The sequence below is a fragment of the Capricornis sumatraensis genome, chromosome 1 (genome assembly GCF_032405125.1).
Source record: "Capricornis sumatraensis isolate serow.1 chromosome 1, serow.2, whole genome shotgun sequence".
In the NCBI taxonomy this organism is placed as follows: Eukaryota; Metazoa; Chordata; class Mammalia; order Artiodactyla; family Bovidae; genus Capricornis; species Capricornis sumatraensis.
The window spans coordinates 74,178,692-74,204,816 of record NC_091069.1 but is presented as its reverse complement, the minus strand read 5'-3'; the positions used below and the strand labels follow the sequence as shown (position 1 = coordinate 74,204,816).

General features: G+C 36.6%; 1 protein-coding gene across 21 annotated transcripts in view; it reads right to left on the bottom strand.

Annotated features, from left to right (window-relative positions):
• The window catches only part of NRXN1 (neurexin 1), a 1,215,464-nt gene that overhangs the window by 169,322 nt on the left and 1,020,017 nt on the right, over positions 1-26,125 (bottom strand). For all 21 annotated transcript variants that reach the window (XM_068971240.1, XM_068971223.1, XM_068971278.1 and 18 more), the window contains one exon: positions 17,656-17,827. In XM_068971240.1, coding sequence (XP_068827341.1) covers positions 17,656-17,827 — 172 coding nt within the window. The remainder of the gene's footprint in view (positions 1-17,655; positions 17,828-26,125) is intronic.

The window sequence follows — 26,125 nt, the reverse complement described above, 5'->3', positions numbered from 1 at the left end:
AAATGGAGAAAAAGTGAAAGCAGTGACAGATTTTATTTTCCTGGGCTCCAAAATCACTGTGGACAGTGATTGCAGCTGTGAAATTAACAACATTTGCTCTTTGGAAGGAAACCTGTGATAAACCTAGACAGTGTATTAAAAAGCAGCGACATCAGTTTGCTGACAAATGTTCATATAGTTAAAGCTATGGATTTTCCAGTAGTCATGTACAGATGTGAGAGTTGGACTATAAAGAAGGCTGAGTGCCATAAGAATTAATGCTTTCAAACTGTGGTGCTGGAGAAGACTCTTGAGAGTCTCCTGGACTTGAAAGTGATCAAACCAGGTCAATCTTAAAGGAAATCAACTCTGAATCTTATTGGAAGGACTAACGCTGAAGTTGAAGCCCCAATACTTTGGTCACCTGAGACAAAGAGCTGACTCATTGGAAAGACCCTGATGCTGGGAAATACTGAAAACAAAAGAAGAGGGCAGCAGAAGATGAGATGTTTAGATAGCATCATTCAATGGACATGTTGACCAAACTCCTGGAGACAGTGGAGGGCAGAGACCTGGCCTACTGCAGTCCATGGGGTCACAAAGAGTTGGACATGACTTAGCCACTCAACAACAATGATAGCTGATAATAGGAAAATTGTTATAAAGGTTACATAACTAAAATGATACAAGTGCAGATAGAAAAATGATGGAAACTGGGGAATCTTTGAAAGGATTACTGGAAACTAGTGCCTACCATTGGATCCAGTGCTTTGATGGGACAAGTAGGATGATTTTGATATAATAATAATATAAACTACGTTATTAATAGCATGCTAGGAATGTCAAAGGGTAAGATGATTTGGGGAGGTATAACTCAGAAAAAGAGTAAGAATTCAATTACAATCAAGAATATAAATTTTTGTGAAAATGAAACAGTTATGCTCATCACTACTTATTCACTCAGAATATATTAAAATTCAACAGAAATTTACAATTAGCTCCAGTTATCAGTCTTGTCCAGGTAGACACTGCTAATTTCCCTTTATCATGATAGATTCAGAAATGTGTACAAATTCTCTCAAAAGCCCTTGGGAACTCAAGCTGTCAATCTATGGGCTATCTCCTAAGACTAGGTCCATGTTAAACCACCTCCCAAAAGCAACCTCTTGTTGCAGGTCAGATATCCCTGAAAAACCTATGAATTCTGGAAGAAAGTGGTTCTGATTGTCCTTTTTAAATTACTCCCTCAGCTTTAGTTACTAGGATTGTAAAGTGTGTGCTAAGTTGCCTCAGTCATGTCTGACTCTCGGGAAACCAATGGACCACAGCCTGCCAGATTCCTCTGTCCATGGGATTTTCCAGGCAAGAATAGTGGAGTGGGTTGCCATGCCTTCCTCCAGGCGATCTTCCCAACCTTGGGACTGAACCCACATCTCCTACATCTTCTGCGTTGGCAGGTGGGTTCTTTACCACTAGCACCACCTGGAAAGCCAGGATTGCAATGAAGCTATAAGTATCCCATCACAGAGAGCACGACCATTCTTTGTGCTGTGTGGGAATCTTTAACCACCTGTGTTCTTGGATTCATTCTCTCTTCTGACTGGAATGGGCTTTTCACCAATACATGTCCATTCAGACTTCACTTCTCTTATGCACTAAACGTGTATTCTCCTCTCTACTTCATATCTCCTCCAGTTCTCAAGTTTACCTTTTGTGCTATGCAATCTCACATTTCCCATACAATTCATGCTTCCCTAACTGATTTAACTTTCCTCCCAAGTTACACTTCAAACTCTTATAGGACAAAGACAGTATTTTTGTTTTTCTGTTTCCCACCAGGTTTAGCACAGCATGGGCCAACCATGAAGTGGGTCTTAATTCAGGCTCATTGATGGATCAAAGAAGGACTAGAGGCTTTTGGGCTCCATTACCTCCTTAGTGTAAAACGTCTTAAAGTAATGGATAGGTCTAAGATTTGGGTCTATTGTTAGCATTTTAAATAATTTTATCCATTTTCTGATGCTTTAAAGAAAAATTCTAGTTGCTTACCTTTTATCAATGCTTTCTAATTCAGCATGAAATAAATATTTGAGGAAGATATCTTTAGGCAGAGTAAAAAACTATTTTGAATAAAAAATAAACATAATTTATGACACATGAAATGATTAAGCAAGAGGATATTCAGCATAAGATTTATGAGTGACTGAGAATGTGTTGATATTTTAAAATACTTGGAGTAGGAAGAGCTGTAATAATTTCAAATTTGTTTGAAATTATTTTAACCAGAATTATTTATTTTGAATTATTATGTAATAATATTTAATTTTATTAATTTGATATATTCAGCTTCCCCACCTGAACAGGAATAAACCCATCCACCTAGTATAATGACTAAGATTAATTCTAGTTTCTTCAGGTAAGAGACAAGTCTCAGTTCTACCTGGCAGCTTATAGGTAAAGTGACAAATGTTCTGGATTGCCCAGGGCAGTGTTGGTATGTGCCTGTTATATAGGAGTAACTATTAACAGTGTTTCTTTTCTCTCTCAGAATTGTGCTTCTTTGAATGTTTATGGTCTCCTAATTAGAGAGCACTGTTAAGGAGAATTGAAAATAGAGACTCTCCTGATGGTTAAAGACCAGACAAAAGGTTTGACAAGTTGAAGGTGCTTGGTACAGAGGAAAAGCCAGCTCAATCTTTAGAGGACATCCCCTGTGTCGGGACACATGGCTTGCTGACCCATGCACAGACTGGATTCCAGCTTCCAACATCCCCTCTGATGGGATATTGGTGAGTGCCTATAGTTAACTCAGAACTTCCCTGGTAGCTCAGATGGCAAAGAGTCTACCTGCAATGCAGGAGACCTGGGTTCGATCCCTGGATCAGGAAGATCCTCTGGGGAAGGAAATGGCAACCCACTCCAGTATTCTTGCCTGGGAAATCCCATGGACAGAGGAGCCTTGGGGCCACAGTCCATGGGATTGCGAAGAGTCAGACCTGACTTAGTGATTAAACAACAACATAAGTAACTCAGAAATAGTAATTGCATAACTATATGCAGTGGCCTGTCCATCACTAGCATGGGTTCCCTAATGCTCACGTATTATACTTCAAATAATTCACCAACACCTGATCCACATTCCTATCCTCCATGAAATCTTCCTTCAGTACCACACAACACTCTTTTCCTTAAATTAAACCAGAAAATGTTTTCTATGTTACTTATTTACCTTGAGTTCTGCCCTTCCTTAGTGATGTCTTTGTGGTGTTTTGGCTTACGGTGGGTTTGGAGGGCACCAGGGATGGGGTGGGTAATGACATGTCTGAGGTTTCTGGAAAGACTCATCTCCATATACGTGAGTCATGTCTGGCAGCAAAGACAGGACAAACTTTTCCCAGAAGAAAATACACATTAACATGGGGATGTTAGTACCTATTGCAGTTACAGAATTGCAAAACTAAACTACTCTGATTTTTTGAGTACTTACTACTCACCAGGATTTTTACTAACAACTAAGTATTTTGAAACTAATAACTCCTTGAAAATTCAAACAGCCTTATGAGGTAAGTACTATCGTTAACCTGTTTTACAGATCAAAAATCTGAAGTACAAAAGGAGGTTAGAGAATTGAGCAAGAAGTCATGTATCTACAAAGAGCTGCAACTAAGATTTGAACCCAGATAGTCTGACTCCTGAATCTTCGGCAACTAAGATTTGAACCCAGATAGTCTGACTCCTGAATCTTCAGTCTTAAGCCACCTTTAATCTTGTGCTGAGTCTATAGTGTAAGTCTAAAGCTTGGTCATTTGATGTGTAGTCCATATTTTCTATCACAATTTTAGGGTTTAAAAGGAGTATACAAGTTGGATTCAGCACTCATTTCTGCATTGAGATAAATAATAACCAAGAAAAAAAAAAAGGAGGACATAATTGCAAGGGACAAATTCCAAGGGACACTTGAATGTCCTTTCAAGATCTGGGCAGAAAGAAGAGTAACCATTGGTATTAGGACCTCAGCACAACAAATGTGCAATCTTGCGGGAACCAAGAATAAATTTTCTTCTTACCAGGAGTAAGAATAAATAGTGTAGACAACACTACACAATACTTCAGAGCCCTGGACTGAGTGTTAGGGTGTGTGACCTTGGCAAGTAATCTAATTTCTCTGTGTTTACTCCTCTATCCAAAGGAGAAACTAAAAGCTGCCTTATAAGATTTTATGTTAATGAGAAAATGTATGTAGAAAAACCACCAGAGTTCCAGTATGGAGAGTCCAGCACAGAATACCTAACTCACTGTTGCAGATTATAGATCCTATCAAGGCAAGAACTGAAATGAGCCCTTTGAATGTCTGGGATTTGGGGTAAGTTCTCTTTACCTCTTCACCCCAATCCTTGAGCAACAACAATTTCCTTGTTGAGTCAATGTAATGGATTCAATCTTTTGTGTGAGCTTCACTTCCATCAAGCCCAAGCCTCATGTAATGATCTCCAGGTCTGCTTCCTACTGGGGTTGCCACCATTTTGTCCCTCTTTTGCACAAAGCAAACCTATGCATTTTTAAAAGCTTCTATTTATTTCTCCAACTAGAAAATACACCTTCATCCAACTCGCCTGCCAAACTGAACAATAAAAATAATAAATGAGAGACCTGAAGACTCCATGTGGACTTTTAAAATGTTTCAGCAAAGGTGACCCTGAAAAATTACTATGGCATGTTATCAGTTCACACCATGTAGAAAAATGAAGCTAAATGTTCCTCTATTCTGTCCAGTTTTATATCTCATAAATCTAGCTAAAATGCTTCATTGCTTCATTGGAAATACATATGGTAATATCTAGACAGACTTATATTATGTATATTCACTTTTGGGGGTCTCACTGGACATTTTAAATGTTCAGGCCACCAGTACAGATAATACGCTCAAGATGACAAATTATTTCAATAATACTTAATATGAGGAAAGTTAGTCTCATACTTGCAGGATGGGGATAGGAACCTCAGATTCTTTCTAATGCTGTAAAACTCATAAGGCTAAAACTAAACAGACTTTTAAATGCTTAAGATGAAAGTCTTTCTTTGAGAAATGTTCAACCCATGAGGCTAAATCTGACACAAAATATTCATCATCATAATTTAAATTTTAATATATGGCCTATTTAAAGGCTTCATACTTCAAAAGCTTTTCACATTTATTATGTCACTCCATCTTAATTAAGAACTAAAATATTAGGCTAGGTTACACCTTTGGATTGTTATAGAAATTAGGCTTATACTCCTTAGAAATAACTGTATTTGCCTAATAACCATATAAACATATTAATGTATAATTTAGTCACAATAATTACATCTGACTTACCAGTTTTACAAAGGCAAGAAGTTTTGTGGCTTAAAATCTTTTTTTCCCTAGAGTAATGTTATACAGAATTGAGTAAAATATACTTTTAAATTAAACTCTAAAGTTTTTTATTAAAAATGTTAAATAAAAGTTGTAAAAGATAGTAGTGAGAGTTCTATATAACTTGTATCCAGTTTAACCTACTGCTAGTATCTTAACCATTACACCATTATCAGAACTAAGAAATTGACATTGTTAGTATGCTATTAACTAAAGACTTTACTTGGTTTTACTAGCTTTTAACTAATGTCATTTTTGTGTTCCAAGATCCAATCCAGATTCCCACACTGTATTTGTCAGGATAAGACTGCGGTCACAAATTTTTTATTGAGAATACACAGAGTAACAGAGAAACGATGTGCGTTTCTCAGTGTATTATATCAGGAGGTGCATCAGGTCATATTTCTTATTAATTGTGATATGTAACTCAAGCATTTAGTTAAGGTGGTCTGCTGGATTTCTCTGTGGAAAGTTTCTATCTTCCCCTTGCAAGAGACACATTTATTTATTTACTTTAATTAATTTTGATTAGAAGATAATTAAAATATTATGATGGTTTTTGCTATATATCAACATGAACTGGCCACAGGTATACATGCATTTCCCCATCCTGAAACCCCCTCCCACCTTCTTCCCCTATGTATCCCTCTGAGTTGTCCCAGAGCACTGGCTTTGAGGGCCCTGCTTTATGCATTGAACTTGCACTGGCCATCTATTCTACATATGGTAATGTACATGTTTTAATGCTATTCTCTCAAATCATCTCACCCTCGCCTTCTCCCACTGAGTCCAAAAGTCTTTTCTTCACATCTGAGGAGACACATTTAGACTATATATAAATTACTAGTCTCTACTCAAACTTTGATCCAGTAATTTAGCATATAATGTGAGTATCTTGCCTTCAATAATTATTACTTTGAAGCTCTAATGCTTCAAAGTAATTTCTGCTGCCATCATCCTTCTACATTTGGTTATTGGAATTCTTCCATAACAGTGTCCCTGCTTCCTCACATATCTATCTATCTATCTATCTGTCTATTCCATTACTTAATATCAGTACATGCTCACAGATATTTATTTCATTATTTGGGTTAAAACTCAATATTGTACTTATTTTGTTGCTCAAATAGGTCCAGTTCTGACCAGTAAGAGCACTTCCAGGTTGGTTCCTATTTCCTTCTGTCATGCCTTTATATCAGGGGTCAATAAACTATGGCCTACATAACAAATAGGCCCAGTTCTGACCAGTAAGAGCACTTCCAGGTTGGTTCCTATTTCCTTCTGTCATGCCTTTATATCAGGGGTCAATAAACTATGGCCTACATGTTAAATGTGTCCCTCTGTGAATTTTTATAAATAAAGATTTATTGGAACTTAGCCGTGTGTGTGTGTGTGTGTGTGTGTGTGTGTGTGTGTGAGTCGCTCAGCAGTGTCCAAATCTTTGCAACCCCATGGACTGTAGCCCACCAGGCCCCTTTGTCCATGGAATTCTCCAGGCAATAATACTGGATTGGACTGTCATACCCATTATTTATTTATTATCTATTGAAGCTGCTGACCTACAGTGGTGGAATTTAGTAGTTGTAACAAAGATTACATGCTGCAAATCTGACAGTATTCACTATCTGGCTTTTTATAGTAAAAGTTTGTCAATACTTGCCCTAAAGATTTTTTTAAAATTATAAACTTTGGACAGTGTCCAAAATACATTTGCTTGTCACATTTGAGGTAGTTCATTCATAATATAGAACCCTGAATACATATTTTTCTAACTTGGTTATAACATTCTTTATGTTAAGGATTTACTTTTCATGAAAAGGAAGGAGTGTGTTGTCAATGTTCTCTTGGAATGAGTTCAGTACATGTATAAGAGAATAAACTATCAAGGTTAAGAATGTGACGGGGAGAAAAAGGTAAAAAATTACTAGTGCAGGGAGAAAAATAGTTAATCTATCTTTCTCCATGAGTTCTAAAGTTTTTTCTACACATGCAAAAGGTTTTACTACCTTGTCCTCATAATAATAAAAAGTAATATTTTCCAAAGGTGTCTGATCAATACTCGTTGTCTTGACTACATCGGACACTTATTTCATCATCATACTTAACAATCTTCAGATGTTTTATCAATAGATCTATCTGAATGAGACCTTCAAATCGTGCATATTGATTTTAAGCATATTTATTATGCAATGCACCAATGCCTGAATTATATCAAATAGTGTATCAGTGGTCAAAATCCATTTTTTGGAAGGATTATGACATTCTTGTAATCATATTTGTGGAACCAATTTTTTTAACTTGGAAGAACAAAAGTTGGGTTTGTTCTATTAAAGAAAAAGCATTTTATCTAAACTAGCAGAGGTTATATCCAGGGCAACATCAGTGGTGAGAAGGTTATTATGATTAGAAGATTTTTTTTAAAAAAAAGCCCAGTTACATTTCATAGAAAGCTTGCTTCATTTGGGTAGCAGGAGGTTCTGCCTCATATGTCCATTAAGTAGACTATATTTCTTTCCTCTAAAATGTCAACATCCTTAAGCTTGTTCTAAGCAGAGGTTCTGAAACTAAGTTAATGGGCCATAAGGATGCTGAGGCACAACTTCTAAAAATCATATGCATAACTTTGTGTACATGCAGATGTATGTATATTTTTCTAAAGGTAAGATACCCTATTTATCAGATTCTTAGATAGGCAGAGATTCAAAGGAGATTAAGAAAAATTAACCTCAATTAGTCTAAAATTGAAGATAGTTACCTACTTTTTGTCCTCCATATAGGACTTTGACGTCATTGTATGAAATTTTTACCTTTATGCTACTCTGCTACCTCTTGAACCAACTGCCATTGTTGACTAGAAAAAAACTGACATTTAATTTCAACTAATTCCTGAGCTACTAAGAAGAAAAGTAGGTAGATGGTAGACATAGGGAAATACTAGGAAAAGTACAAGTCTTACTCATAAGTGGTATTCAAATGCTGACATTAAGAATTGAGAAAAAAAAATAGCAGAATATTAAAAAAAATGTTTATTCTTACACCAAAATACTAGTTGTTATATGTATTTATCATAAGAATATATAAATATTACTGAGCAATTTGATAAAACCTCTTGATACAATGAGGGGTCAGAGTGCTGGAGAAAAAATTAAGAGAAAAAGACTCATTGTGAAGTTGAGAACATGGCTGTTCTTCCATTAAACTCAGGTAATTATAAACTGTTAAAGATACTTTTGGACAATAATCAAATTACAAAATCACTGTCACAAAACCTATAAATCTTAAAATCAACCAATCACTTGCAAAAACTGAAGTTTCCTGAAAGCCTAATATCTTTTAAAATGTAATTTCTCTGACTTTCAGCCTTTACCTGCTTCTTCAAACCTATTTCCACCTCAGGTCTTCAAAACTGAATTTTCATTTATAGCAGCAACTATTTTTTGTTTGTTTCTGACATAAGTAATTCATTGTTTCTAACCAGTAGGTAGATTCATTCACGTGACAATACCTTTGAAGAAAAGCCCTTGAACCCAATTCCTCAGTAAACATTTTTTGTTACATTTTACAAAGTTTATAATAACGCCCTTCTCTGTTTAACACAGGTATTTTTCAGGAGTAATCAACACCTTCCTTTATTATGATAAAAATGTAAGCTTATCATAATAAAAAGATATTAATTAATTATTAATGGTCATTAACCAAAATATACTTTGGAAATAATGGGGAACAAGAAGATATAGGGGGACTCTTCAGAAAATCATAAAGGAGGGCTGCCATTCATATTATAAGATAAATTTATATTATCTATGCTTGCCAGCCTGTATAATTTAATTGACACTAAACCCCACCAAACCATTAAGGAACCTTCCTCATTCTTTTGTCAGAAAATTAAAAATCCTAATATGGTTGTGTTACTGAAAGAAATCTTTCATATTACAAAAGGAAAAAAAAATGCAGATCACTGAGAATATAAAAGAAAAAGTGAGAAGTCAGTATGTATCATTTCTTTCTATCTCTTTGGATACAGTTTCTTTGAAGCTAAGTATTTTAGGCAGATGTGTTTAATATACTGCTCAATAAAAAGTTCATTATGCTTGATCATTAAGAAAAGCCCCTAAAGCCTCAGAAAAACTAAATACAATGAAAGAAGATAATTAACAAAGGAAAAGTCACAGTTTTAGTCACTAATTCTACTGAATACTGCTATAGTATTTGAAATTTCAGATTTCTCATAGTATGAAAGCTTTCCTTTGGAAAATTTGGATGAGTAAACAATTAACTATATCAAATAGATAGCCAAATATTTATATATCCACATAAATATTTTCCATGCACATCTGCATATTTTGGCTAAAAACCATGAGCAAAAGGCAATATTTAACATTGAAGTTGAATGAGGAAATGGGATTTATTCAACAATTATTTATTAAATACAATTTATTTTTTAAGTACCATACATCTGGAAAATTCAGCAGTGGTCACAGGACTGGAAAAGGTCAGTTTTCACTCCAATCCCAAAGAGAGGCAATGCCAAAGACTGCTCAAACTACCACACAATTTCACTCATCTTACACACTAGCAAAATAATGTTCAAAATTCTACAAGCCAGGCTTTAGCAGTACATGGACCATGAACTTCCAGATGTTCAAGCTGGATTTAGAGAAGGCTGGATTTAGAGGAACCAGAGATCAAATTGACAACATCCACTGGACCACTGAAAAAGCGAGAGTTCCAGAAAAACATCTACTTTTGCTTTATTGACTATGCCAAAGCCTTTGACTGTGTGGATCAGAACAAACTGTGGAAAATTCTTAAAGAGATGGGAATAGCAGACCACCTCACTTGCCTCCTGACAAATCGGTATGCATATCAAGAAGCAATAGTTAGAACTGGACATGGAACAACAGACTGGTTCCAAATAGGGAAAGGAGTACATCAAGGCTGTATATTTTCACCCTGCTTATTTATCTGATAAGCAGAGTACATCATGTGAAATGCTGGGCTGGATGAAGCACAAGCTGGAATCAAGATTGCTGGGAGAAATATCAATAACTTCAGATATGCAGATGACACCACCCTTATGGCAGAAAGTGAAGAACTAAAGAGCCTCTTGATGAAAGTGAAAGAGGAGAGTGAAAAAGTTGGCTTAAAACTCAACATTCAGAAAACTAAGATCATGACATCCGGTCCCATCTCTTCATGGCAAATAGATGGGGAAACAATGGAATCAGTGAGAGATTTTATTTGGGGAGCTCGAAAATCACTGTATGGATGTGAGAGCTGGACTGTGAAGAGAGCTGGGCACCGAAGAATTGATGCTTTTGAACTATGGTGTTGGAGAAGACTCTTGAGAGTCCCTTGGACTGCAAGGAGATCCAACCAGTCCATTCTAAAGGAGATCAGTTCTGGGTATTCTTTGGAAGGAACAATGCTAAAGCTGAAACTCCAGTACTCTGGCCACCTCATGGGGAGAGTTGACTCATTGGAAAATACTTTGATGCTGGGAGGGATTGGAGGCAGGAGGAGAAGGGGACGACAGAGGATGAGATGGCTGGATGGCATCACCGACTCAATGGACATGAGTCTGAGTGAACTCAGGGAGTTGGTGATGGACAGGGAGGCCTGGCGTGCTGCAATTCATGGGATCATAAAGAGTCGGACACGACTGAGCAACTGAACTGTACTGAACTGAAAATCACTGCAGATGGTGACTATAGCCATGAAATTAAAAGATGTTTGCTCCTTGGAAGAAAAGCTATGACCAACCTAGACAGCATATTGAATACTAGAGACATTACTTTACCAACAAAGGTCCATCTAGTGAAAGCTATGGTTTTTCCAGTAGTCATGTATGCATGTGAGAGTTGGACTATAAAGAAAACTGAGTACCAAAGAATTGATGCTTTTGAAGTGTGGTGTTGGAGAAGACTCTTCAGGGTCCCTTGGACATCCAACCAGGAAATCAGTCCTGAATATTCACTGGAAGAACTGATGCTGAAGCTGAACTCCAATACTTGGCCATCTGATGTGAAGAACTGACTCAATGGAAAAGACCCTGATGCTGGGAAAGATTGAATGCAGGAGCAGAAGGGGATGACAGAGAATGAAATGGTTGGATGGCATCACCGACGTGATGGACATGAGTTTGAGTAGGCTCTGGGAGTTGGTGATGGACAGGAAAGCCTGACGTGCTACAGTCCATGGAGTCTCAAATAATAGAACACGACTGAGCAACTGAACTGAACTGACCACACTCTGTGCGGACTGGAGTCAGTTCAAGTTGGTGATTTATTTAAAGAATGATTCAAATCTTCTGTGTGGTTTATCATTTTCCATAAGTGAGTTAGATTTTCACTGCCTTAACTTTGTAGGAGGAAAACAAAACTCAGTCATACCTTTCCTGTATCTCTACATTTAACCAAGAGGGGCAAGTTTTCTATTAGGATAAAGTTTTTCTCCTTAATAATCCTGAAGGATTCTAATACCTAAATCCTCTTAATGAACCACTTCTCTTCTCGTAACTGAAATTAAGTTTCAAGTGATGTTGCTGAGAAATATATATAAATTAACAAATATATAAAGTTTGAAAGTATGTCAACCTAAAGATTGAGTGTTGTAGGAACAGTAAAATATTATGATTCATAAATGGTTTACTCTATTTGCTAATAAAGTTTTTAAAGTAAGGTTAAAAATTAATCAGAGCCTACTAATCAGTTATTCAAAAATTTAGTGATGAAAACTATGACTTCGTAAGAAAATTATTTTTATTCCATATGTTACTGTTTTTTTAATACTCATAAGATTGTATGTATGTGTGTCTTTGTGGGTCAGCAGAAGTAGTATGACTGACCATGTAAGTCACAATATTTAGTTATGAAGAGTGTACCTTGCTGTGTTGAGGATACATCTAATGATCACTCTTCATTTTGGTTTCTCTCTCCCAGACGGTTTAAAGTGCACAGAGTTAGTGGACAAGTTTTACATGTAGTTTTGCCTCTGTTACAAACTAGCATAGTGATACTGATCAAATCCATTAACCTCTCCAAGGTTCCATTTTATTGTCTAAAAATGAAGAAGCTGGAAGAGAAGATCTTTGAAGTTCCTTCCTCCTTCAAGGGCTATGATCATAAATGAGATAGATTTTTCTGAATTGTGTCACACAGACTAAATTTTCAGTTTAAAATATAAAAATATAAAAATACTCAAATCAATGAACACTTTAGTATGAAATAGGAAACTTTAAAGGATGGAATGGCTTAAATACCTAACCAATAAATAATCATGACTTGAACTAAAAAATCAATGAATTAATCTAAATTAAGTTTGAGGGATTTAAAGGGAAACCATCAATATGACCTTTCTTGAGCTCTGAAATATTTTACAAGCCTTTGAAGATGAAGAGAAAGCCAAGAGTTAGAGATAATATCCATAAGACCTTTGAGCCAAATTAAATGGTCATGCAGACAGCATTTACAGCCGCTCCTTAAAGTCTCCCCTTGAGTTATTCCTCTTTCTTTCCACTTTTCCATCCCTGAACTATCTGCTTTATTTTTACACTGCTCCAGACTGCCACTTTTTCTTTATTTAAACTCTCATAGCAGCTAAACCCTGGACTCCTAACTTTGAGGCTAATCCATTTTATTTGACATCTGTAGGTTTCCAAAGAGACTAAACTTTAAGTAAACCCAAACTATGTCTTCTGTACGCATTCCTACCACAGGTTTTCATTTCATTGTTAGCTAGTGCATTCTGGTGGTCACACAGCAGCATCAGAACATCAAATAATCCATGGTTAGATTAAGAGAGAAACAGAGACAGAGAGAGGAACTGAAAAGTAGAACTGATTCTCCTTTTACTTGGCTCTTCATGAGATCTAATGTATTCTATGTCCAACCTCTTTCTTTTCCCACACCCTCCCATCTTATTTTAGGCCTTATCATTTGACACCTGGGCTTTTTAAAAGCTTTCTAATTATTTTGTCACTATCTGTTCCTGCTAATCCCATTAAAATGAATGCATGTCACCCTCGAAGTAAAAATCTAGCCTTTCAAGACCCAAATCAAATTTCCTGTATTTTTCGTAGCCTTAACTAGACCACTCTCTAAAATGGCTCTGCTTCCTTGGAACTAATTTTATCTCTTTGTTTTCTTAGCATGTCTTATTCAGAAATTAGCTGAATACGATATGATAAAACTCGTATTTTCTCACATAACACATTAATCTTGAACATTTTTATGTTTCTCTGTAACCAGATGGTAAGTCTAGAAAGTTCTTATAATATGGTACATGTTTGTTGATTTGATGTATTTTATTCCTTGGACAGGAATAAAATGGATATTTGACTTTGTATAGAATGAATAAATAACATCTTTTTGGCACACTGTGGTAGAAAAATGAACCCAAAAGTTTAACCTCAAAGGTAATTGTGATTTATATGGATTAAGGCAAGTAAAATTATGTTAGGCTTTGTGGATTAACATCATGAGAAGAGGAAGTCTATTTTGGTTGAGAGAGAAAATTTTACTAACTGCAATTAGGAACAAATCAGGGATTAATGATGCATTATATTCTAGAGCTTTAACTGATAAGCACCAAGAAATGACTTTTTCAACTTGAAATGATTTGCAAAATATTATTTCTATACTTTCCTCCATGCACAGAGCATAATGAAAACTGGGTCTGCTATTCAGAAAATTCAATATTTATTCTAATGTGAATTGTTGAGTTATGAGAATATTTCATACACTCCAAAAACGCATAAAATCTACCTCTGCTAATTAGTTTCTCTATGAAAGCCTTTCAGACAATTATAGGCTACCGGTACTGGTCAATGCTTTAGATGCTTTTCATTAAAGATATAGTGTCGCTACCAGAAGAATTGCTTCATATAAAAGCACTTACCACAAAGCACATTAATGGAAGGTTAAGTGGTATAGTTAATTACTAATTTCAACCCCATTACCTATATTTTGCAGTGCAGGCACTTAAAAAGGAACCAAATATAGTCAATTGGTTCCCACTTTTCTGATTACAGGATTTAGTGGTAAAAGCATTGGTCCAGCTGTTTTTCTAATGAATAATAATCAAAAACCTTTTAAAATAAAAATGCTCATACTACAAACCAATATAAAAGAGATATCCTAGACATTTCTATTGAATTTATATATACGATCACTTTGTTCTAAAAACTTTAATCTAGGTGACACGTACTTAGAAATCTGCATTCGGTCTTCATAGCACTGTTGCCAATGAAGCTCCAAGAGAAAAGGTATTTAAAATTTTCATGGCTTATTTCCTATCTCAATATCATGCTGAAATGCAGGCAGAGCAGATGATTAATAAAATGCTTGATGACAACCATGGTGACTCCCCTGAGTTTTTTACATGCTGTTCATTAACTTTTTATATGTATATATCAAAATTCCTCACAACTGCTCTAATTTCCTTGAGGGCAGATTCAGTGGTTTACCCTTGCTTATATCCTTCAGAAGAACTGCAACTTTGCTCACCTTTGATTTATTAATTATATCTAAAACACTTTTTGCTGGAAGGACTCTTAGAATCTTTGACTAAATATAAAAGGTGAAATCAAAATTGAGTATTTCTAGAGATTTGCTCCTTAATTATCATGATTTTGCCAGCTTCTGACTTTTAAATATATTTTATATTGAGAAAACATTTAATTGGTACATAAGACATTATATGTGTAAAAATATAAGCCTAGAAAACAATACAAATACTTGTTAAGTTTTCATTATAGTCTTTTGTGGTGAGTGCTTTTATATAAGTTTTATAAGTTAATTAATACTGCTCCAGTCTCAGCTACTAGTATTCAAATTGGACATTAACAGGCCACAAAACGGATTCATTGGAAAAGACCCTGATGCTGGGAAAGATTGAAGGCAGGAGGAGAAGAGGATTGCAGAGGATAAGATGGCTGGATGGCATCACTGACTCAATGGACATGAGTTTGAGTGAACTCTGGGAGTTGGTGATGGACAGGGAGGCCTGGCGTGCTGCAGTCCATGGGGTCGTAGAGAGTCGGACACGACTGGGCGACTGAACTGACTGATGCCACAAAAAGACAGAGGTCATTGCTTTTTGGACTATGCCTAGCATATAGTATCTGGTATGTACACAATTAAAGTGCTGATAATCAGATAAAATATTTTAAAATAATGAGGTATAGAAGTTTTTTAAAACATAAAATATTTATCTAAATGCATTATTAGTACATCAGAAAACTAGGTTCTGTTTACGTATGCTTGGGAAATGCATACTGTATTTCTCTTTTAGAGATTCAATATGGTATTAATATAAAGTCCAAGTGTAGATATTTTTAACTTAGTTTAACCCAGAAGTTCCCAAACTAATTTGAGGGTGGGGCTTCCTCTCTCCTGCCATAGGTCACCATTAACATTCTCTAGAGCAGGGTTCTTAAAGATACTGGTTTAGAAAGTGTAACAAGAGTGAAAAGTTAATGAACTAAGATAATTTTAATGAGCTAACTGGTGAAACCAAGTTAAGTTTCAAGAGGCAACTGCAGCACTGTAATATAAGAGTAACAGGATTTGTCCTTGTATAAGTTCAGGTCCACTGTTCACAGAGGACCACACCCCAGGGGCAGCGTCTAGACCTTATCCTACTTTATGTCTTCAGTGGTATCCAGTGCGATGATTTCCTCTCAGTAAATAGGTATTGATTAATCTGGATTTTAGATTAAAATCCAATTGACTCCTGTTATTTCACTACGGCTGCAGTTATTATAAAAATTACATTTCTATTAGAATTTAGTAAATGTGCTAAGGGTTAGCAGGGGCTATATAACACTGCATTCACATTTAAGTTACTTTGCTTCCAGATCTTCCATTCCTTTATCTTATTATTGTTGGTAACTGAAGATGTGCATTCTCGTAATTGTAGTCTTAAGACCTGGATGATTCAAATGACATCAGTTCAGGAAATATCTATTGTATCTATTAATTGACAGTATTTTAAAAGGTACTGGGTGTATTATTAATGTGCTTGCCTATGAATTCTGTATTTTCAGAAGAAGACAGTATTTTATTACACTAAATTCAGTATATATTTGTAAAGCACCAGATTTACAGAATAGGTTTGAAGTGCAGCTTAAATATGTAGATGTTAGAAATTATAAAAGGTCCCAGAGGGCATCACAGATATTTCATTTCATAATTATGTGTAACTACTAAGGAAAAGTGGGTTTTATTTTGTAAGTTAGTTACTTCCTTGAATTACTTCTTGCAAGAAACACATACTGTAACAGGGAAATTTCTATATAAGTTTTGGCAATCAATTTATTGTGCCAAATGAAATTTTCTTTTTTTAATCTTTCTTTCTACCATGCTATAAATCTGCTGCTGTATATAAAACAGTTGTTTCCAAAAGAGGTGAGCAGAAAAATGAGACAATGTTTCTAGCAGTCTATTTTGTACTAAAATATGGAAAGGATAATAATTAGAGGAAAACACCTTTGTGCTTTAATTTGAACTTTACTTTAAAATGGCATTTTAAAAATTGAGAGTATATGCAATCACAAGTAACTGGTTTAATTTCTAATCTACTGTCTGTTTCAGCAATAGTACTGACAAAACTCATTAATGATGAAGAAAGATAATTTTTATTTTATCAATAATAAATTAACATTCATTTTATAGATTTGAAATGACTAATACTAGTATCACAGAATCTGTGTAAAACCCCATGGTTATGTGACAGTGAAAACAAACGTCATTTACTGACATGTTCTCATAACTGCTTCTTTATGGTACTAGATAGAGTTCCTTTACTATTTCTGTTTGTGCCCGCCTGCAGCTTTCATGAGTTTCAGCTATGTACCACCATCAAAGGAACTGTATCATCCTATTTTCTTTCAGAGAAAAGTGGTATAATATTCCCTGTCTTAGTTTTAAATTTTAACTTTGTTACTTTTGACAAAGCCTTTCCTTTGTTCAAATGCAAGGATCCAGTAAAAAAAGCTTTGACATGTTGTGCCTTTTATGTGTGCATATTTCTAGTTTCACTGATGTCCGGAATTTTGCAAACTATAACGTGTGCCTTCAAGTTCTCCTATATAATGCCATTTGTACACTGTATCAAGAACAGTTTAGGATAGCATTACATTCACACGACTCTAACGTCCAATAAATACTTGATGGTTTCTCAGAAAACCCACAATGGGGTGAAACGGACGCAAAACAATGCTTCGTTTTCGTTTGTTTTTCATAAAATCTTCCCCCAATCCACAGTCACTGGCTTACCTGCAGGGTAGCGCTCAATCACCGGCCAGCTGTCCACCTGTAACGTGGCATTGCCACCACTTCTCGTGAAACGGACTACATGGTATTTCCCATCGTTAATGATTGCATTGGACTCTTCGATGGCGATGTCATCTGTCCCAACATTAAATTTAACTCCAATTTTTCCTTGATGCTGGAAGAGAGCAGAGGAGTAAAAAGAGTTGAGTGAAGTTGTGCTGATTCATCAGTATTTAGTAAGGGTTACATTCAGGGTATTGCTCAAAAACATGCTGCAGAACAACAGTTGCTCTTCTTCGATTTTAGTTCTTAAAACTTGTGCTATGTTCTGACATCTGGGTGAATCTGAAGCATCTCTCTCACGGATAATTAATATTTCAAAACACACGCTTTCAAGAGAATTGAGCCGCCTTCTTCCTAGGGGTTGCCACAGACAAGGTGCGCAGCTGCCTGTGTGAAATGATATACTTTCATGTTCTTTAACATAGTTCCTTTAATCCATGCCTTCCATTTCACAAGAAAAATGAGGCTTGAAATTCCTTTTAATAACTGGTGAAATCAGAGCAATAAAGTCTAATTCTGAATATAATGTGGACAAACGCTCACAATATAGAAAATCATCCTATAGAATATGAATACACAGATAGGCATTTAGTGAGTGCAATCATTATTCAAACACAGAAAATCTTCCTATGCTAAGAATCTGAAATGTATTCAGATTATTTTACAGATGATGAAATTATGATGCAGGAAGGTGCAATGACTTGTTCAAGGTCATATAATTAAAAAGAGGGATGCTAGAGTTAGAATTCAGTTCCCTCGTTCTTAGTGTATATCTAAGCTAAGATGAAGTTAAGATATGGCTATCTAAAATTAACTCTCTGAATTATGCGAAGCAACATTACGAATTCTCAGTGCAAAATTTGTGGCTGTTAACTTTATACTTTCATTATACAAAGCACCAAAGAGAAACATGTGCTTATGCCCTCTGCCTTTGAGAAGCCTTCTCTAACAGCAGGGCTGTCAATTCTAGCATGAGTTCAGTTATTTTTAAAGCATGTGGATTTGCCCTTAATCAGTAGCAGAGAACACTTGCACTGCAGGCCCTTGTCAGAGTACGTAACCTCAAATTGTCGGCAGCTCACCTTTTGTCAAACCTCAGTTGAGAGGAATAACATGGGGGAAAAGGGATGTAAAGGACACATAGTCCATCCATTCCTGCAGAAATTTAAAATCAGGACATCAGAAACCTGAAGATTTGGACCACATCCTCTTGACCTCTTGCTGGATTCTCATCATTGAACTAAGCAGCAAGAGTATGACATCAGCTTACACTGAGAGTTATTGTACTAATTAAAAAAAAATCTTGTATAACACTGCATTAATTGAAGGGAAGTATTTGAAGATGTTGTTTGGGACACTGATCATTGTCATTGTTCCCTTCTGTTTTTCTTATTCCTGTTTCTTAGGGTCCACAAAAGAGCTCTTTCCTGTAACAGGTTAGTACAGCTTTTATTTTTGTGTGTTTTGATTTGTTTTGTGCTTGATGGACAATATGACAAAATCACATTTCCATTCTGACTTGGGTTATTAGGAAACTCAGTCAAAATGAGGAGGGAAATTTAACAAGCCGCATAGACCTCTGTTCTTCTGTTTTAACCTGGGCTTATTTTTATATTCTACTGTATTTCTCAAGTTTCTTACTTTTAAGTATAGGCCATTATAAGGCATTTTGCTTTCTTATAGATTGATTCAGAAGATAAGCAAGAGGATTTCAATGAACACATTTTATCCAAGGACCTATAAAGACTTTTGTAGAAAAATTTAAAGCCTAGGTATTTTGTGTAAACACTCATTATTTTTTCATTTTAGTAGGATTCCTCTTTGCTCATTTTCAGTAAAATATTTCACATGGCATATTTATATTTTAACACCTGTGATACAATGCCACAGAAAATTTTTAAAGAATAGTTTATTAAGTTATCTTTATTTAAGCAACAACTCTATTATAGTGTCCTAAGCACTTTACCCATACTAACTCTGATATTTTTCCTATCAACTCCAAGAGAGGGGTACTAGTCTGTCTGCATTTGACAGATGAAGAAATTGAAGCACAGAATGATAAAGTAATTTAGCTAAGGTCATATAGCTAGAAAGAGAAAAGCTGTGATTCAAACCCAGGCGGTTGGGCTCCAGTGGTTGAGCTCCTAATCATTACACTAGGCTGAATTTTAGGAATATTGGGTCATCCTCTAGCTACAGGTAGCATATTTGGTAAATCCGGTTGTTATTTGTTACTTGTTTTATCTTTCTGGCTAGAATAGGAGCACCATGGAGGCTCTTATTATGCTCTGCAGATTGTTTGTATGTATCAATCAATGCATGCTTAAAATAATTTTACAGAGGATAGTAAGCGACTGATACATGGACATTTGTTGTTCAGTTGCCCAGTCATGTCCAGCTCTTTGCAACCCCATAGACTGCAGCACACTAGGCCTCTTTGTCCTCACCATCTCCCAAAGTTTGCTCAAGTTCATGTCCATTGCATTGGTGATGCCATCCAGTCATCTCATCCTCTGACTCCTTCTTCTCCTTCTGCCCTCAGTCTTTAACATGGACATAACTGGATGTTAAAATGGACTCTTTTGTCTCAATTTCAGCTGCAATCTTGACATGTCAGTAAGTAAAAAACAAACAAATAAAAAAGGCCAGATTTCAACTTCCATTTTACAAAATGAGGTACAAGACTGCCTAAGCCAGCCTTGCAAAGAAGAGTGCTGAAAACTACTTTTGGGACCCTTGAGTAATTACCAATTTGCAGCCAATTAAAAAGGCAAGACCAACAGGCGATTGATAATTAGAAGAGGATTTTTGGAGAAAATTGGGGTGTGATGTGGTTTGCATGTACTTCCAAGATAGAAGGTTACTTTTCCCTTATCTTAGGGGTACAGGGGAAAAGGACTTTAATGGCACAACCCAGGACGTTTGATACTTGTCTCCTGGAAGTTGGGAGCAGTTGTGGGGGTAATCAGCCACCCTGGCTGCCCTTGCCTGGGATTTGACTCTTGCCCAACAAATCTTCAAGGGGAAAGACTATAACTGGCTGATGCTCTGATGGCAGAGCAAGGAGTTACCACTGCCCCAGGGCTAACATGTGTAATATTTCATTAGAAGAAAGAACACATAAGCATTACACATGGACCATGGCTTAGAGAGCCAGCACAGAACAGTGTTGTATTCTATCCAAGAGGGTCCCTGGAGAGAGAGGTGGTGAGTAGTGAAGACAACTCAACAGCAAGAGCATGGAGTTGCAGTGATGGGCATGCAGGGACTGCGGTGAAATCCTAAATGACTGTCTGAAGGAGGTGCATTTACCCACTTTCAGGGAATTGCAAGCTAAGAAATTTCAACTATGTGGTTAAGAGCACACACACAAAAAAATCCCACCAAAATGTCCCCCAAAAGCACTCCTCCTAGCCAAATTTAAGCATGGGCTAAACCCAGCTAGATGGTTACTACAGTGTTAGCCAAGTAAGATCATTTCTGCTCCTTATCTCCTCTTCCTTCTCCTGCTTCAAACCTGGAGGAATCAGAGAGCAGGAGGAGTAAAGGTCTTGGAAGTAAGAGGAGACATGACCCTGTTCCCTCATCCAGTGCAAGTAGCAGCTCCAAGGCAGCCCAAGCAGGCATAAGAGACTGGCTTTAACTGAAACTGTATTTATTATTGGGTTTTCCTGCTGGCTCAGACGGTAAAGTGTCTGTCTGCAATGCAGGAGACACAGGTTTGATCCCTGGGTTGGGAAGATCCCCTGGAGAAGGAAATGGCAGCCCACTCAAGTATTCTTGCCTGGAAAATCCCATGGATGGTGGAGCCTGGTGGGCTACCGTCCATGGGGTCACAAAGGTTTCCCAGGTGGCACAGCGGTAAAGAATTTGCCTGCCAATGCAGGAGATTCAAGAGAAGATCCCCCGGAGTAGCATATGGCAACTCACACCTGTTTTCTAATCTGGAAAATTCCATGGACAGAGGAGCCTGGCAGGTTACAGTGCATGGGGTCACAAAGAGTCAGACATGACTGACAGACTGAGCATACACATAAGCTGAAATTATACCCACATGAACAGAGGACTTTTTTTCATTATCCAAGAGGGACCAAGGTAATAATGAGACTTTTCCTAGACTTTACAGGCATAAAGAAGAAATATTCCATGGAACAGTTTTAAATTCCTGTCACAACCTAGGAATCCACTCTTTCACCATAACAAGCATGTGAGGATATCTGTTACTCTAGAGTTGATTGCTTTAGTGTTTCTTCTATTATAGACATGTATCTTATCCCAGAATAGACAGAAAGAAGTTCTTAAATTTTACTACTTGTTCTGACAGGAAGGCTGCAGAAGGCTATTTTCATCAGAGTTCTAATCATGAAGGAGATTCAAGTTCTGTGAATAGACACGCTACAATGCTAAAGATACAAAACGCACCAAAATCTGAAAAAGAGTCCTTTACCTTATCCCTATATTTTTTGACAATATGAAATGCAAAATGCTTATTTTCTTTTTTGAGTTTATATATATATATATAATTTATTGGGGATTCTCACACGGCTCAGTGGTAAAGAATCTGCCTGCCAAGCAGGAGATGTGAATTCAACCTCTGGGTTGGGAAGATCCCCTGGAGAAGGAAATGGCAACTCACTCCAGTATCCTTGCCTATGAAATCCCAGGGACAGAGGAGCCTGGATGGTTATAGTCTATGAGATCTCAAAGAGTCAGGCATGACTTAGCTACTAAATCACCAGCACCATATAATTTATTGGGGTCTAGCTGCTTTACAACGTTGTATTAATCTCTGCAGTACAATGAAGTGAATTGACTCTACATATACATACATTCCCTCCCTCTTGTATCTCCCTCCCACTCCCCACACCATCCCAGCCATCTTGGGTCTATAGAGCAGGTTCCCACTAGCTATCCATGTTACCCCTGGCAGTGTTATATGGTAATCCCAATCTCCCAATTCATTCCACCTCCTCTCTGCCGCTCCATGTCCACCTGTCCATTTCATATGTTTGCATCTCTATTTCTGCCCTGAAAATAGGTTCATCTGTACCATTTTTCTATGTCCCATGTATATGTGATAAAATATATATCTTCTAGTGTAAAGAAATTTCCAGATTTCTCAGGGATTCATTTCTTGCAACAAAACAGACTGTTAAGAGAGAACTGGTGATACTTGGAGAGCTTCTGACTTTAAACAATGCTCATATTTTCCTGTATATGCTAATTTGGTCCTTCAGTTTCCAACATCTTTGACATTTCATGGATTCAAGGTCCAGAGTCAACTAGAACTGAATTATCACCTGAGTAGGTTCAAACAATAGGCTGTACCCTAACACAGATATCATTTACTCCACTCCAGGTTGCATCACGTTCTTGAAAAACAGTTTAAGTATAAATAATAGCCAATAGGCCAATTTTCCCCCTAAAAACAAATTAAAAGGCATATAAACAACAAAATATTGATATCAAGCATATTTAGAGAGCCAATATTTATAGTTCTATTCAGAAACTGTAAATATTCTCGAAACACACCCCTCCCATATTAACAGGATAGAAAGTCATTTCAATTATATAAACAATAAAACTTGATAAACTTTCTTGCCAATGGATAATTACAATTTAAAAGAATTCATTTCAAATTCTTATTCTCTGGGATTAAATGTGATTGTCTCTGGCAAATTCTCATGAATATTGCATTAGCAAAACCAGCAGTAGTTTCACCGGACATGTACTTATCTTTCAACACTGTATCTTTCTTAAAATAGATAACTGGCTCACATAATAATTTCAAAAGTCTATTATGAGAATATCAGTAACGAGGCATTTATAATTTAATGAAGTCTTTCCATGGATTCATTAAATAAATAGTGACAAAGGTAATTATTGATTTTTTCATATAAGCTGATTTCACAATAAGGATTATATTATTAAACCAAGTTAAAAGGAAACATGAAAGATGACAGCAGGAAGGAGCTTGAAAGATTTAGCCAGTGACACTAAAGTTAATTCATCTCTTAGTTCCATCTGCAATCACATACTTATTTGAAAAATATTTGTTTTAACCAAGATCTGGATTTAATGATTTACTCAATATCTTGGGCATACTTCAAGCAGGATGTCTGTATGTTCAAGATGCAGATATATTTCAATCCATATGCATATGAAATAGATACAACAAAATATATATACTATGGCATACAGATATGTCCACTGCTTTGTTCCCTATTCTGGGGTTGTTAGGAAGAAGCGTTTAGCTCAATTATGTCCAAGAAAACAGTTGAAAAAAAAAAGAAAGAAAGAAAGAAAAAGTGTCTTTTTTGTTGTTCATTTATTTATCATACTCTTTTAATACCACTAAACAAAATCAATAAGTGTGTAATCCAGCATGGCATGTAGATTAGCAAGGAGACTTGCTTGTGGTCTATAAGCTTCTGTTGTGCCACACAGTAGAGCTCAGGACTCCAGGGCCACACTGTGGAGAGAACTTGATGATGTCTTCAAACGCACTCAATACTCAGGTTCATTTCCTATTGTACAGAACAGTCCCCATTGTCCAAGTCTACATTGTCAACTAAAATCAGAGTCAGGTTAAATGTTGTGTTTTGCTCCTCCAGAGACTAATCCTCATTGGGGAACAAGATTTTCAGGCTGATGATGACGCTGAGACCTAGAGTCACTGCTGCTGGGAGTAAGTGACACTGCAAAGTGTCAGAGTCAGAGAGGCATCTGTTCTCTTACCTCAAAATAGAGATACCAATTCAGATAATTGCTAATTTAACCCCTGAACATTTTCCAGTGAGTGACTCAGGGGCCTGCATGGTAGAGATTGTGCTTACCTGTCTAGATGGACTCTAATGTCAACACATGGTTTGGATCTAGTCATTTTAACCTGGCACTGAGCTGGCAGTGCACTCTCTCCCCAGTAGAAACCCCACACCATTTCAAAAACAGAAGGTCACTGCTCCCCTGTCTTCCACTTTCCCTACTGACTAATACTTTTTTCTTCATTAAGTTAATAAATACAAAATTGAATAATATGAATTCTGCATTTGATAAGCATGCAGACAATACAAACAGGTCATGTGTGTTCTCGCCCTTCAGAAAGTTTTCAATCAAACTGGAGAGATAAAGGGGAGATAAATAATGCATGAAAATACTCATACCCTTAAAAGAGGGGAGGGATTGGCAGGAGGAGCAGAGCTGCTCTATGAGGAAGGTTTCAAAGTGTCTCAGGAAGCCTTCGACTGTATGGCAGAAGCAAGCCAGCTGGACAGCTGTCAGCCATCCAGTGGATATCAAAGACATTCAGGGATGTAGAAGATATGTTCTCTCTGCCTCTCGTCTTTCTTTCTGGGCCCTACACACTACAGGGCTCACTGAGTACCAGACATTCAGTAATAACAGAATGAGGCATTCTCATAATAGACTTTTGAAACATACCAGGAATCTACCTGAAACTCCTAGCTGACCTAAAGCTAAGTGTTATTTTCTCTATCTGCTCAGAGAGTTTAAATAATGTGCCTCAAATCATACAGCTAATAAATATAAGTATGGAAACCTCATCAAGTTGGAGGAATTTTGTAAAGACAAAGCATTTTCAATGTGTCCATGTTCTACAAGATCCTGAAATCAAAGAATGGAGTCAAGAGCAGTACACCTTTCTTTTTGGCTGATGACATTTCACAGCACCACACGATGAAGAACCAGAAGTGGCTAAAATCTAGAGTGATCACTGTAGCGAGATATCACGAAAGGCTCATGCATTCTAAGAAAATCATATTTTCATTTACTCACCAAATCTTCATGGAGGACAGTATACCTTTTCTAATGTGCCCCTGTTCTTTAGACTGCTATAGCTTCCTTGATTCCATGAAACTACATCCTGACAATGGTATCACCCTTCTGGAGGCTTATACTCATCTCCTGGTCCTCAGACTGTCTAATAAAACTTTGTAAGCTCATGACAGCCCCCCAACCCAGACTACATGTTTTAGGTGTTAGTTTTTATGTACCTGTTGTAACTCCTCAACCATATGATAAAGAACTTGAGAGTAAAAAAACAAACAAAAACCCCAAACTGACTTATTCCTTATTGTTTCCTTCACAGCACTGTGAGGACTACCTCTGTGCTTATAGTTTTCCAAGGCTCTTGCACCTACACATTCTTTTTTAAATTGAGATCTAATTCACCTACCATAAAATCTGTCCTTTTAAAGCATACACTTCAGTGATTTTAGAACATTCGCAAGGTTGTGCAAGCATCACCATTATTTAATTCCAGGATGTTTTCATCACACTGCAATTTTCTTTTGATGAGATAATGCGTATAAAGTTCTTAGCACACTTAATGGCCACTCAGCACCTCAATTATTATTATTACTTCTATCATTGCTATTCTTACATTTGGAAA